At 40.7% G+C, this 14557-nt stretch overlaps 1 protein-coding gene across 5 annotated transcripts in view; it reads left to right on the top strand.

The window, feature by feature from the left end:
• Nucleotides 1–14557, top strand: part of FCHSD2 (FCH and double SH3 domains 2) — a 354314-nt gene that overhangs the window by 257324 nt on the left and 82433 nt on the right. For 3 of the 5 annotated variants that reach the window (XM_043992381.1, XM_043992380.1, XM_043992378.1), the window contains 2 exons: nt 5907–6002; nt 8759–8830. In XM_043992381.1, the coding sequence (XP_043848316.1) occupies nt 5907–6002; nt 8759–8830 (168 nt within the window). The remainder of the gene's footprint in view (nt 1–5906; nt 6003–8758; nt 8831–14557) is intronic. The other 2 variants (XM_043992382.1, XM_043992379.1) reach the window with 1 other exon arrangement.

Genomic DNA, 14557 nt, shown 5'->3' with positions numbered 1-14557 from the left:
AAAAGCTTACATTCTTCTTGGGATATCTACCATGTTTCCTTCCATCTCATTTATCTTAGATATAAACAGTCAAATAAATAAAAAGTCATTTCAAGAGGGAGAGAGCACTGATCACAGTGGTGAGTCCCACATGGGGAGGGAAAGGAAGCAGAAAATTCCAAGAGGTGAAGATGAGAGAGTTTATTCCAGGAAAGGGCAATAGCCTATCACAAGGCATGAAGATAGAAGATGGCATGTTGAGTTGGAAGAACAAGCTAGTATCTCTGTTTGACTGAAATACAGAATGCATGAAAGGAGAATAGTAATATGAAAGAAGGATAGAAAGTTAAGTGAGGCCATATTGTGGAGAACTATAAATGCCAAGCTCAGAAGTTTGTATTTTAACCCAAAAGCAATAGGGAGCCACTGGCGGTTTTGAGGAGGAGAATAACATGGTCAGTTCTATATCTCAGAAACAGCGTAGAGGATGATTTTCAACCAAACAAGCATTTGTTAAGCACCTACTATACTATACTATACTATACTATACTATACTATACTATACTATACTATACTATACTATACTATACTATACTACACTACACTACACTACACTACACTACACTACACTACACTACACTACACTACACTACACTACACTACACTACACTGGGAATATGAAGACAAAAGCAAAACCATCATTGGCCTCAAGGAGATTACATTCTAAGAAAGCAGACAGCATTGTGTGTGTGCACATGGATGCAAAACACATATATGGTTATATAGGAAACACATAGAAAGTAGATATGAGCTTACCTTGTAAGCAAGGGTAAGCTACTTCTCTCTAGCAAGAGTTAGTTTTGGGAAACAGTTCTAGACATCTCCTGCCATTTGGAAGAACATGAGTAATGTTGGTCCTCTCTAACACTCTTTAAGGGAGTGAATTCAAAACTTAAGGCCAACCCACAATTGGTAAAGCATTTCTCATTTCTGGAAGAGTTTGTTTTAGGAAAATCCAGCAAGAATTGGACGTCCAGGTATCCATTGTTTGACTGGGACTCTCTCCTTGGTGTAAAAGGCATGGTCACCTGTGCTGTGGTCTCTCCACTTTGCCTGGACCTGTGCTTTGCACTTCTATCCCTCTCCCTTGGACCAAAGCCACTTCCCCTCTGCTAACCATTTCTTGAGTTCTGAAACTGACCTTTTTCATTCTTCCATGCCTCCTGGACAGTACCTTAGCGTTTAATAAATGTTTAAAATCAGATTTAATTTGTTGTCCAGCATAAATCTGTCCTCTTCCCTCACTTTTGAATGAGCACCACAACCACTGTATTCAAAAGGCAGTGTCCTCACCATTGCCAAACCCTTCTCTTCATTTTTTCAAACTGTATCTGGAAAAAAATTAATCCCTTCTAGATTGTTTCTTCTATTGTATCATAGACTCTAAGTCTCATGAGACTTGCTTTGAGAAAGTTCAACAAAAAGACCAATATGGCCAGTCTTGTAGGTATTACTAGGAATTGCATTCATGCCTCCCACTCTTTATAGTCATATCATTTTCTGTACAAAATTGATAGATATAGGTGGGCCTTTGGGGGTTTTTTGTTTGGTTGGTTTTTTTGTTTTGTTTTGGCATTTGTAGCATACTTGAGAGCCATGAGAGAAAATGTGTCTGCTCCTAAATGTAAAAGCGTTTTGATGGCTTCTGTCTTTGTTAGTACAAAAGCTTTGATATCAGGAAAGCCAATCCTCTAGCATCAGGAATGCTTTGTTTAGGTAATAGTTAGCTGTCCCTTATAAGGCACATTAGGAATTTTTCACATTTGGTCAGTTCTATATATAATTCTACAAAGAAAACCTTTTTGTAAAATAGGTCTTTCCTAATACTTCATCCATTTGAGTGAAGCTTAAAGTAGGACTAGGATATGACTGCCAAACAAGCGTTAGATTTCAGTAATGAGCCTCATTTTTACCTGGTGATTTTTAGCTATCTCTATGACATTGCCTTGGAGTAACAGAATAATACAGCTAGAAAGGATCTTAGGACAAGCAATGTTAGAGTTGTAAGAGATCTTAGAGCATAAAATGTCAGAAATATAAAGAGTACTTGCTAGCTCCACCAACCCTCCCATTTCACATATGGGGAAAATTAAATTTAGAGAAAAGGGATTTGCCCGGCAAGTCAGCAAAGACTTAAATCTTCTTCCAAACCTAGCACTCTTTCCATTATACCATATATCCTGCTAAAATATAGCTTGATATTTTGTTTCTTTTCCTTACTCCTATCATCTATCTGCTGAAAATGCTAATGAGAAACAAAATGACCTAAAGACAAGCATAAGAACAAAGAAATAATCAATCCTTGTAAAATTTGAAAATTTTCATTCCCTGAAGGTCTGACCACATCATACTTAGGCTTAGACACACCCACACACACACTCAATTACTTGCTTACTCAGTCACTGTATAAATTCTACTCATTCCCTGTAACTTCTGGGGTCAAATACAAAACCCTTTGTTTGGCATTCAGAATCCTTCATAATGTACTTTCTTCCTCACACTCCCCCAACCAGCCCCATACACCTTTTCAGTTCTCTTAGCTCTTGCTCCTGCCATGTCTTCTTCAGTCCAGTGACACTGGCCTCCTGGCCATTCCTCAAACAAGACCTTTTATCTCTTGGTTTGAGGCATTTTCCCTGGCTGTCCCCCATGCCTGGAGTGTTCTCCCTCATCTCCACCTTCTGACTTCCCTACTTTCGATCAAGCCCCAACTAAAATCCCACCTTCTTTGGAGGCTTTTCCCAACCTCTCTGTCTTGCTCATTCAATTGTAAGCTGCTTTTGCCTCTTTGTATCCTCAGCACAGAACCTGGAACATAGGAGGCACTTTTAGTAAATGCCTATTGACTGACTGACTCTTTTCCCAAGGTGTATAATATGTGATAATGTTGTTCAAGTGCCTTAACTTTTGCTTCTCATCATATGGTCTCAGAGTTGGGAGGCATACGAAAGGTCATCTAATCCAAACCTAGGCCCAGTGAAAGTTCTCTTGTCACGTCCCTGTTAAGTGGACCAGGTTAGTGGGGGGGGAGGTGCCTGGTACAGGACTATGGTTTTAAAGTCCACAAAGTCAGTAATAGGCTGGGAAGGAAATGAGAGAAAGTCAGCTTAGGCCCTTATGCCAAACAGAAACTCCAAAAAGTACTCACTACCAGAAGAGGAGGGTGGGCCCTGCAGAGGAATATCCACACTGAGCAAGCTGCAGGGCTCTTCCAGAACAAGGGTGCTCCAGGCTCTGAGGGAAGTTCTAAGATAAATCTTCTGTAGTGAAGGAATGGTTTTGAAGTACAGAGAGTCAGGAGGGGATAGACCCAAGGTGTAGGACTTTTAGACGTGATCAGTGTAGGAATTTGTTTTGCTTGACTGTGGATATTTATTACAAGGATTCCTCCCCCAACCCCACAAACCCAGGGGATAGGGTGGTGAGAGAGAGAGAAAGAGAGAATGAGAATAAATGCTAATTCATTGAAAATAAAATAAAAGCAAAGGTCAGATAGGTAGTATCAGAACCAGGATTTGAACCCAAATCACCTGAGTCCAGATTCAGTACCCTTTCCACTATACCAAGCTGCCTTTCTACACATCTGATGATTTAAAAAAAAAAAAACCCTCAGTTCCCTGGGGACACCTCATTTTACTCCTCAGTAATCATCATGGTTGGGAAATTTTTTTTAGAACAAACTGAAATCTGCCTGTTTACATTCTCCCCCAACATTGTTCCTTGGTGTGAGTGCCTTCTGGGGCAAAACAGAGTAAGGGTAGGATCATAGTATGGAGAAATGGAAGAGACTTTAGAGATCTCTGATGTCTAATCCCTCATTTTATAGGGAGGACACTGATGCCAAGGAAGCTAGCTAGGGTGACGTTCCAGGTCACTCAGTGAGTGAGTGATAGAGCTGGGATTTGAATTAAGTCTTCTGCCTTCAGATCCCATGTTCTTTTCACTGTGTGCACGTGTGTGCGCATGCGCACACACACACACACCCCCTTCTCTCCTCACAATCGGCTTTGGAGATTGGAAACCTAACAATTACGTTCCAGCTAGAATCACCTTTTCTCTAAACTAAGCATCCTCGGTTTCTTAAATGCACCCCGCTATATCATAGGCTAATTTCTTCATTTCACAGATAAGGAAACTGAGCCCCAAAGAGATTCTGGAACTCGTCTAAGATCCCACAGTTCAGTAGTTGAGCAAGGATTTGAACCTCAGTAATAACCTATTTCCATAACACTTTATAATTCACAAGGCATTTTCCTTGCTACAACCCTGTAAGGTAAATAGTACAAGTGTTGTTGTGTCCATTATACAGATGAGGAAAATGAGGCCAGGGAGTTAAAGAGATTTATCCTAATACGTCCTTAGTGGCAGAGTGAAAATTTATACTGAGTGTTTCAATTCACAAGTAGTGCTTTTTCTGCTCTAGGATTCTTTCTCCTTCTATAAGGCATTACCCAGTCAGTTTGACTAGCTTTTATAATACCTGGCTCCTAAATCACCACATGCATATATTTCTTTCAGGAGGAATATGTTTGCCAGCAATGGTACTTTGAGACTTAATGGATTTTTTATCTCATTGATGTATTTATTTCAACACTTCAATCACAAACCTTTCTTTCCCATGTCCTTTTTTTTTTTTTTTTTAGTGAGGCAATTGGGGTTAAGTGACTTGCCCAGGGTCATACAGCTAGTTAAGTGTTAAGTGTCTGAGGCCGGATTTGAACTCAGGAACTCCTGACTCCAGGGCCGGTGCTCTATCCACTGCGCCACCTAGCTGCCCCCCATGTCCTTTTGCAAATCCTCCATGTGCTGGTGATCTTCCTCTGGAGCAATGGTTCTCTTTGCACACCTATTTTGTGTGTCTGACACCATGGGTCTGGGCAGTCAGCCTGGTGAAGCCAATCAGTACCCCCTGAAACATTCTACTGTTAAATAACCATCTTGACTGGGAAAGTTTGCTTATAATGAACTGAAATTCTTCCCCAAAATTGTTCTTCAGTATGCCTTCTGAAATGAAGCAGAATAAGTCTAGAATGCTTTTAAATGCATCCAATTAAGGGCAGCTAGGTGGCACAGTGGATAAAGTACCAGCCCTGGATTTAGGAGGACCTGAGTTCAGGTCTGGCCTCAGACACTTTACACTTACTAGCTGTGTGACCTTGGGCAAGTCACCTAACCCTCATTGCCCTGCCCCCCCATGTATCTAATTAAATATCTACAATATCAAAGTAAACCAAAAAAAAGTTCAAATAACAAAGGAAACCAACTAAGTGGAAATACCATTTTATAAGAACAAGTTCATGGGCTCTCAGTCAAGAGCTCTGCTCTGGAGGCTTCAATGTTGGGTTGGATTGGGTTGGGGTCAGTGGAGCAAGGAGGTTACCTTGCCCCATATGCTTGCTTCCATTTCTAGTCATACAAGTCTTTGATAATATCCTTTAGGGCACTGGTAATGGTAATAATAAGAATAACCTTATACTTCTGAATAGCACATTATAGAATTTTGCATTTTTAAGGGATGTCTGAGACCATCTACCCCAAACCCAAAGCAAGTCAATATTTTGTTAGATCATCAGATTGGCAGACTTGGCTTATTTCCATCTGAAAATGTACTGATATCTAATCTCATATCGTGAACACTGGGATAATCAGTGGTTTCCATAGTTAGGTTCTTAGAAAAGCAGACAAATTCTTAATTAACTCTTGTATTTCTCTAAGATGAAAAAGTCTGTAGCCTAAATATTATGCATACTTTGTTAGACAGCTCCTTCATTGAATTAGGAGCATGGCAAAATCATGTGATACCAAGTCCCTGATCTGAACATTCTGAGGCTTCTGAAGATCTTACAAGTGCTCTGTTCTCTCTGCAGGTGGTGCGGGATTACAATCTTCAGCTGTTTTTACAAGAGAATTCTGTGTTTCATAAACCACCACCTTTCCAGTTCCATCCCAGTGACAGTGATACCGTAAGGAAATTCTTCTGTCTTCTTGTCTTTGTTTTACCCTTGTTAGTATGTCCGTAGCCTTGGCTAGGAAGCAGATAAAAGCCAGGCTGGGCTTGCGAAGTTTTCTACTTGCCCTCAAACAGCTGGCATTCCCGAACTAGATGGAAAGCCCTGACCGGCTCTCACCAGCTCTGTGGAGCTGATTTTATTACAAGCAAAGTGGAAGAGAAGGCCCAACCATCCCCTGTAGAGAAACTAGAGCAAGCTTACTTCCAGCAGGTCTTTATGCTGTTATTCTGCGGTAACAGCTCTTTACTAAAATGTGTGAAAATCCCAGCTGAGTTACTGAAATTCTGAAAATCAAAGTGGAAAAGGAAAAAGCAGGAGGGAAAACAACCCCAGAATATGTCACAGTTATTTCTATTCCATCAGATATAAATAAAATGCCCTACATAATGTTGTCTCTTCTTAGGACTCAGTTTCCTCATCGATATAATAAAGGAGGTCGGACTAGGTGACCTCCGACCTTCCAACTCTTGATCTCTGATCCTGTGTTTTAAGCCAGATGCCACCAAAACACCATGAAACCTCACTGTAATGTTATAGCTTTAATCCAATCATCTGAAACATAGATTGAATAGTCAATAAGGACTTGAGGCCAAGCAACTTTAACTCCCCTCAGTGTCCACTTCCTATCTCATTTATAACATTGTTTCTAAGAAAGCAATTAACCCATAATTTTCATACTACCATCTCCACATAATCAATTAATACCATTAGACCTTCACAGTAAGTCACCCTGTTATGCACATGACACATTGCATCCTATGTCTTCCCAAAAAAATCCTTGGTTGAATATTAGTGGAGGAAATGAGAGACTACTGTGTGTCTTCGTGAGAATTTTTAGCTTTGTCTTTGGGTTGTTCCTTTCTCTCTTCTTGTGTCCAATTAGAGTACCATCTTAAATAGCTCTTATTTCTGTAGTGCTTTAAGGTTTACAAAACCTTTTTCTTATAACAACCTAAGAAGGGGCAGCTAGGTGGTGCAGTGGATAAAGCACCAGCCCTAGATTCAGGAGGACCTGAGTTCAAATTTGGCCTCAGATACTAGACACTAGCTGTGTGACCCTGGGCAAGTCACTTAACCCTCATTGCCCCACAAAAAACAAACAGACAAAAACAACCTAGGAGGTGAGTAGTGCTGATATTGATAACTCTAGTTGACATATGAAGAAACTGAGACTCAGAACATTTAAGTAAGTGACTCTCCTAAGAACTGTACAGTTAGCAAATGTAAGATCCAGTATGTGAACCCAGGTCTCCTGAGACTGAAGTCCTTTTTTCTTACAAATGTACTTGACCACCTCTCTTGTAACTACAGTAGTGATTTTAAAAGAAAAGACCTGACCCCAGCTTTTCTATTCTTGGGTTCACTCTCTGAAACTTGCTAAAGAATGAGAATGAACTTTCCCAAGGAAGAGGTAATGGATAAAGGTAGTATAGTAGATAGAGAGCAGACCTCAGAGTTAGGAAGTCATATGTTCAAGTTCCATCTTTTACACATACTGGCTGTGTATGAACCCTGGATAAGTCACTTAACATCTCAGTTCCCTGGGCAACTTTCTGAGACAATGAATTGTAGAGTACATGTCAGGCTGCATCCATGGATGGAGTTTCCTCACCAGGAGTTCCTTAGACAGATGAAATCACAGATTCAGTTTATCACTATTGGATAGTCCTAAGAGGACGATACCAGACATTTTTATAGTGCTGATTCTAGCAAAGTGCTTTAAGACACATTATAGATCTTCCTTATCTAAGCCATTGATTGGTTCTGCAAAAATACAGTGTTAGACAAAACAGTGCTATGGGAAGCAGTTCTATAGAAACAGTGTTATAAAGGGAACAGCCAACCTTCTGGCTTCCAAGCAGGGGAGCCCCAATGGGGCTCCAATGCTAGCTCATCCATTCAGTCATCCATCCAATTTGTGTCTCAGGTGATCAGGTAAATAGCATTTCTCAATGTTACAGTGGGTTTGGATATATTGTACAAATAACCTTTTTGTGACAACATTATATGGGATTTCCCTTTATCTCATCAGCTCTAACCACAACAGTACAAGGTAGATAGTCTAATATGGCTATGTTCACTTGTAATGGGAGGGCACTGAGACTCACAGAAGGGAAATGCTTTGCCCAGGGTCACACAAGCTAGTCAATGTTGGGACCAGGCCTCAAACCCTGGAGTTGTGTCTTTCCATCTAGGCCCCATTCCAACACATCAGCCACATCTTTTAATGCAAGTTTAAAATCTGTCACAGTGATAGCCAAGTATGCAGCACGTGCTGTGTAGATCTGTCTGTGAATCTGGGATCTTATTGTCACTCTTCTCCACTGACATAGGGCTCACCTTCTCCCTCCCTTTCTGCCAGTGATCTGTAAATTAATTTGGGATTGTCCCTCTAGGGAATGGGAATGGAGATCTGGTTGTGAATGAGTCCAAGGAGAAAAGACTGAGAAGAGTACAGAAAGGGAGCTGTGGTATTTTTTTCTTATACAAATGAAAGCTTTGACTAAAATGACAACCAAAGTAAATGATCCTGACTTTTGTCTTCAGAATGAGATAGAGCACTTTGTCCCTTTTCTGACTTTTCTGAAGCCTTCCTTTTTCTGCGTACTTCCTGCTAAATGTTCTTAACTGCTCTCCTTGTGCCTTTGTGCGTTGCAGCTCTAACTCTATGCTCTGTTTCCTCTGTCTCTGGGCTTTCTCTCGGACAGAGTTTAAATGCAGTGCAGCTGGTGGACATTGAGCCCTCACCCGTCAGTGCTATGAGAATGACCATAGCAGAGGTACATGATTTGGGAGCATCTGTCAGGGTGGGGTCCCCTGGGGAGCTGGAGGACGGACACACAGACACAACAGTGACGATACCACGAGGAAAATCCATTCACTGACCGAATCAACAATGAAATGTGCCATGATGTTAGTTCCCAGTTCCTCCTGTTTCATGGTGTGTGATCAGCCATGGGCTTTTGCCTCTCACTGTTTTCATTTGGGGATTCAGATTCCAATTTGAGCAACTCTGATCTTGACTTGAGGACAAGTTTCCAAGTCTCATAGGTGAAATCATTAACATCTTAGGAACTGACCTCTCTGCTTCTGGACACATTATTGGGATCCATTTGTCACTTTTCTCTGTTACATTTGTTGATAAGGTTTACATATTGAACATTTTAGATCTATGCTGGGAGAACCTTTATAACTAAAGCTACACAGGATTAAAATAGCTCATTATATTACACAGCACAAATAGTATTTTCTTCCTATTTCAAATAAAACCAGCCACATATGGAATTGTGAAATATTTATGCTAACTAAAATTCTTTCACGTGAATGCATACCTGTTTTTGCTAACAAATATGAGGTAAAGTTAGAGTTAGGCAGAACCAGACTGTAGAATTCCTGGGTTGCTCTTCTAATTCATAAATTCAATTCAACAAATATTTATTAAGCAACTACTCTATGCAAAACATGAACAATACAGCAGTAGATTTTTTAAAAGCCTAGCTGCGACATGGTTCTTGCCTTGGGGAAATTCCCAGCTGAGTAGGGGGATGAGAGGAAATCACAGAGAATTCTGTTGAAGCCATGAACCAAGACCCCACCACCACCACCACCACCACCAAGACTCTTATTTCATGTGGTCTGGACTTGGGACTTAGCTTAGTACCACATGCTAGAAGTATAGAACGACAGTGTCTGACCCATACTGTCCTTGAGTTCCATGCACCTGCTATGTAGAGGAAGCCATACGTTTTCAGATTTGGAATAGACCTCTGAGACCATCTGGTCAATCCCTCTCATTTCAGAGAGGAGAAAATTGAGTCCTAGAAAAGTGACTGGCCCAAGGCCACTAAGTTAGCAGATTTGTGATGAGAACCTAGTCTAGTCTAGTCTGACTTGTTTTGTTTGGAACTCCAAAAACATTTCTACTTTCTTTCTCTGAGCAAAGCCAAGAAGACCTTATTCATTCTAGCAAGAGAATTTGTTTCACCTTAACTTGCCTGGAAGAAAAGTCTCCTGATGCAGAAGATAACTGGGAGAGTCATGTTAAGAAAGGGCACCTCCTTCCCCCTAGTCCTCTGAGTCTCCTCTAAGAAAAAAAGGGACATTCTGTGAGCTGATCTTATAAACTGTGAGAGTAGATTGACAGGGCCAGTTATCAGGAACCCTGTTTGGTGGACAAGGTTACCTTAGTGTGAGGGGGGAAAAAAGAATGAAAATACCCATATCCAGCAAGCTGAGCTAAGCACATCGCTAAAGGAAAACTGCTGAGGGGAAACAGATCTTTTTGGCAGCTTTTTAATGTTTCCTGGTATGTGGGGGGAGACCTTTCCTCTCCACCTTCTTTCAGCTGCATATAACAGATTACAAGATTGTGGCAGTAAAGAGCTGACTTGAACTTCTGGAAGTCAGTCATTTTCCTGTTTTTAGCTCTGAGATGTTTGTTTAATTGGAGCTGAGCTCTAAGGATCCTCGATTCATTCATTCACTCAAACATCCATCAAATATCTTTTCTATAGAGAGTACTATGGTTGGCACTTGGAGAGCTACAAAGTTTAGATGGATGGATGAATGAATGAATAACAGTGATTATGTGCAAAACCCAGTGCCAGCTGCTGAGGAGACAAGCAGAGAAGTAGGAGTGTGCCTGCTTTCAAGGAGCTCACGTTCTAATGGGGAAGCAACACATTTGGGAGGTTTCAGCTACAGGTGAAATTGAAAGGTCCCAGGGGCCTTGGGATGCAGCAGCAAAGCTGATGGTGATGCTGCTTCTTTCATGGCATTTTCATTGATAAAATTACATCAGTTTCTTAGATCGAGCCATTTGACAGTGCCAAGGATTTAGCTAAGAACTTGGTCCCTGCCCTCATGGGGTTTACAGTCTAAAGTTGTTATTAAAGGAGGAGGGATCCAGGGAAGAAGGTGGGATTTGGATGGAGGTCTCAAGCATAGGTAGGAATTTAAAAGTAGAACGGGAGAGAAGCCATCCCAGGCATAGGGAGCATCACGAGCAAGGACATGCACAAGACATATTCAGGAGAAAGAAAGAGTAATGAAGTAACACTGGAAAGGCAGAGCAGTATCAGATTGTGAAGTAAATGAAAGGGAGTAGAAGATTTGGCCATTATTCTGCAGTGAATGAAAGATACAGCTGCAGAGCCTATAGCTCTGTGCCTCCCAAACTATCCATGTGAGAGAAATTAAAGAACCCTCTGAAATGAATAGAAATTACTTGTGCAGGCTATACTTCAGCAGCCTCTACCTGGCTGAGGGATGGCCAAATCATTAGCACATCTTCTTTGTTTTGGGGTGGTTTTTTTTTTTGTTTTTTAGTGAGGCAACTGGGGTTAAGTGACTTGCCCAGGGTCACACAGCTAGTAAGTGTTAAGTGTGTGAGGCCAGATTTGAACTCAGGTACTCCTGACTCCAGGGCCGGTGCTCTATCCACTGCGCCACCTAGCTGCCCCAGCACATCTTCTTTGGAAGATACTTTCTCCAAGTAATTTCCTCATTGGAGAAGGAAATTCAGTTCAATTCAACCAGTATTTAAGTATTTACTATATATATCCAGTGTCCTGTACTTGGTTCTAAACACACAAACACAAATAAAAGCCCTCCCCTCGTGGGTTTTACAGTCTCTTAGAGAGGACAAGACGAGTTGGATACTTTAGTAAACATGTGATTTTGTCAGTATGGTTCTCTCTCTGCTGGAGTGAATGCCTCCATGCCTTCTCAACCCATTACATTCTTATCCTTGTTTTTCCATGAATCCTTCATAGAAAATAAACCCAACTTTTTTTTTCTCAAATGCTTTTACCTTTCTTGAATATTTTTGTTTTCCCAATTACATGTAAAAACAATTTTCAACATTCATTTTTAAACATTTTAAGTTTCCAATTCTCCCCCTCCTTCCCTCCCCCCCAGACAGTAAACAATTTGATGTAGGTTATACATGAAGATGCACCAACCTTGAAGCCAGGTAGCTTCCAGGCCATTTATAATTCTCTCCCCTAACTTAACCAGCCTTTTCTGCTCATACATGACCTCCATAACTTCTTTTATAACATTTCTCATGTGTAAGTCATCATTGGTAGTACACTACAGCCTGGTTCTATGTGCTATGTGTTTTTGGGTTTTTTTTGGTTTTTTTAGTGAGGCATTTGGGGTTAAGTGATTTGCCCAGGGTCACACAGCTAGTAAATGTTAAGTGTCTGAGGCCAGATTTGAACTCAGGTACTCTTGAATCCAGGGCCTGTGCTCTATCCACTGCGCCACCTAGCTGCCCCGTGCCATGTGTTTTTACATTGCCATTTTGGGTTGTTTGTAAGTTTTATTTCTCTGAGATTATAATACTCTGAATTGTAGATATAGAGCATCCAAAAGAATATTGGTAAATGAAGGAATGAGTATCTATAGCAGCTAGCAATCTGTGATCATTTCTAAGGTCCCCTCTGATGCTGTGATTCTCTGTAGTTTCCTTATGTGTTGGGAAAGACGTAACATGTATTATCAATTCTAAACCCCACATCCACAATCATTTACAGTCACTTTTCTACATTGTTTTGTTTAGTTTGGGGTTTGGGGGGGTTGTTTTGTTTTGTTTGGGCAGGGCAATGAGGGTTAAGTGACTTGCCCAGAGTCACACAAGCTAGTAAGTGTCAAGTGTCTGAGGTCAGATTTGAACTCAGGTCTTCCTGAACCCAGGGCTGGTGCTTTATCCACTGTGCCACCTAGTTGCCCCTGGGGTTGTTTTTGTTCATGTTTTTGCTTTACTTTCTTTTGGTTTTGGTCAGTCAAAGGAAGATAGAAAGAGTTCTGAATAATAGGAGCAAAATGAAAATGGTGAGGCATAAAATGAAATAAATTGGTTGTAGGATAAAAATAGTATTAAATCTTTTTTCCCTGAAGAACTAAAAGAAGTTCCTTGGCTCTACAGACTTAATTTATTTTCATCTTTTCATTCAAACCAAAAATCCCCCTATTTCCTTCTTCCCAGTAGTTAAGTAGATAGTAGAAGGTAGTGGGAAACAGGAGGATTGTTAATTTCTAAATTAATAATAAAAATAGTAACTACCATCTCTTTAGCAACTTATAGTATTTAAAATCCTTTCCTCACAATGACCTCATGAGGTATGGAGTACAAGGATTATTGTTCCCATCTTCCAGATGACAAAAATAAATTAGAAAAATAATTTAAGTAGGCCACCCCAATCCCATTTTGTTAGGATCCCAGAATTTAAGCATTAGACATCATCTATAGACCATGGAAGTCATTTGACTTCTATAATTCACTTCATAATAAATTAAGAGACCAATTGACAATAAGGTTGTAGAGCTAGAAGACCCCTTGGAGATAATTTAGTCCAGTCCACTCACTGGACAAATGAGGTTCTGAGAGGAAAAGAAGGAACTTCCCCAAGATAACCCTGATAGTCAACGGGAGAAGCAGAATTCAAGCACAAGTCTCCTAATTCCAAATCCAGGACTCTTTGGGGTCCAGGAGACACAGATTAGCTGCATAATCTGAAAGACTTGGTGCCACAGTCATCTTCTTACAGACTCTGCATTGGAAGGAACCTATGTTTGAATAGGAATTCACCCTACGTCACACCGGACCACAAGCACCCAGAGAGCATGGGCTGGGTTTCCTGGAACACCTAGCCCACATTCTCCACAGGCCTCCGGTACACATGGCAACTGGTCCAGCAGCCTTTGCTGAAAGACAACCACCCCCCATTGAGGGGGAGCACACTACCTCCCCAAGAAAACTGTCCCTCTTTGGGGCGGCTCTACGTTTTAGGGAGTTTTTCTTCATATCAAGCCAAAATTTGCCACTTTGTAACTTATACCTGTTGTCTTTCATTCTGTCCTCTGGAACCAAGCAGAACAAATCTAATTTGTCTTCTATAGGATAGCCCTTCACATATTTAAAGACAATCATCACGTGCCCACTAAAAATCTTCAGTTCCTTCAGTTGATTCTCATTTGCCATGAACTGTATAGGTCCTATGACAACCTAGGTACCCTCCTCAGGGCATTATCCAACATATAACACCCTTCCTAAAATTGGGTATCCCAAACCAAACACACTACTTAATAGTAAACTTCATAACAGATATAACCAGGGCAGAATATAACAGAATTCTCACTTCTCTATTGCTGTAAACTATACCTCTCTTAATGTAGACCAAAATTGTGTCACCTTTCTTGCCTCCTGTGTCACACTGTTAACTCTTAATGAGTCTACAATTCACTCAGACCTCTAGATTATCTCCCCAATTTTGTACTCGTGAAGTTTGTTTCTTGATCCAAATGTAAGAAATTACATTTCTCCTTATTTAGTAAGTGTCATCTTATTCAATTTGGCCCGGTATTCTGGCCTCCTGTTAAGATATTTTTAGATCTTTATTTTCTCAATGGGGGAGGAATAAATAGCAGTTCCTTTCATCTATATGTCATCTACAAATGTGATAAGCCTGCCATCTACCTGTACCTTAATCCAAGTAATTGAC

This window comes from Dromiciops gliroides, chromosome 3 (assembly GCF_019393635.1).
Source record: "Dromiciops gliroides isolate mDroGli1 chromosome 3, mDroGli1.pri, whole genome shotgun sequence".
NCBI classification, from domain to species: domain Eukaryota; kingdom Metazoa; phylum Chordata; class Mammalia; order Microbiotheria; family Microbiotheriidae; genus Dromiciops; species Dromiciops gliroides.
Note: the sequence above shows the minus strand (reverse complement) of the source record. Positions and strands in the feature narration are given on the sequence as shown.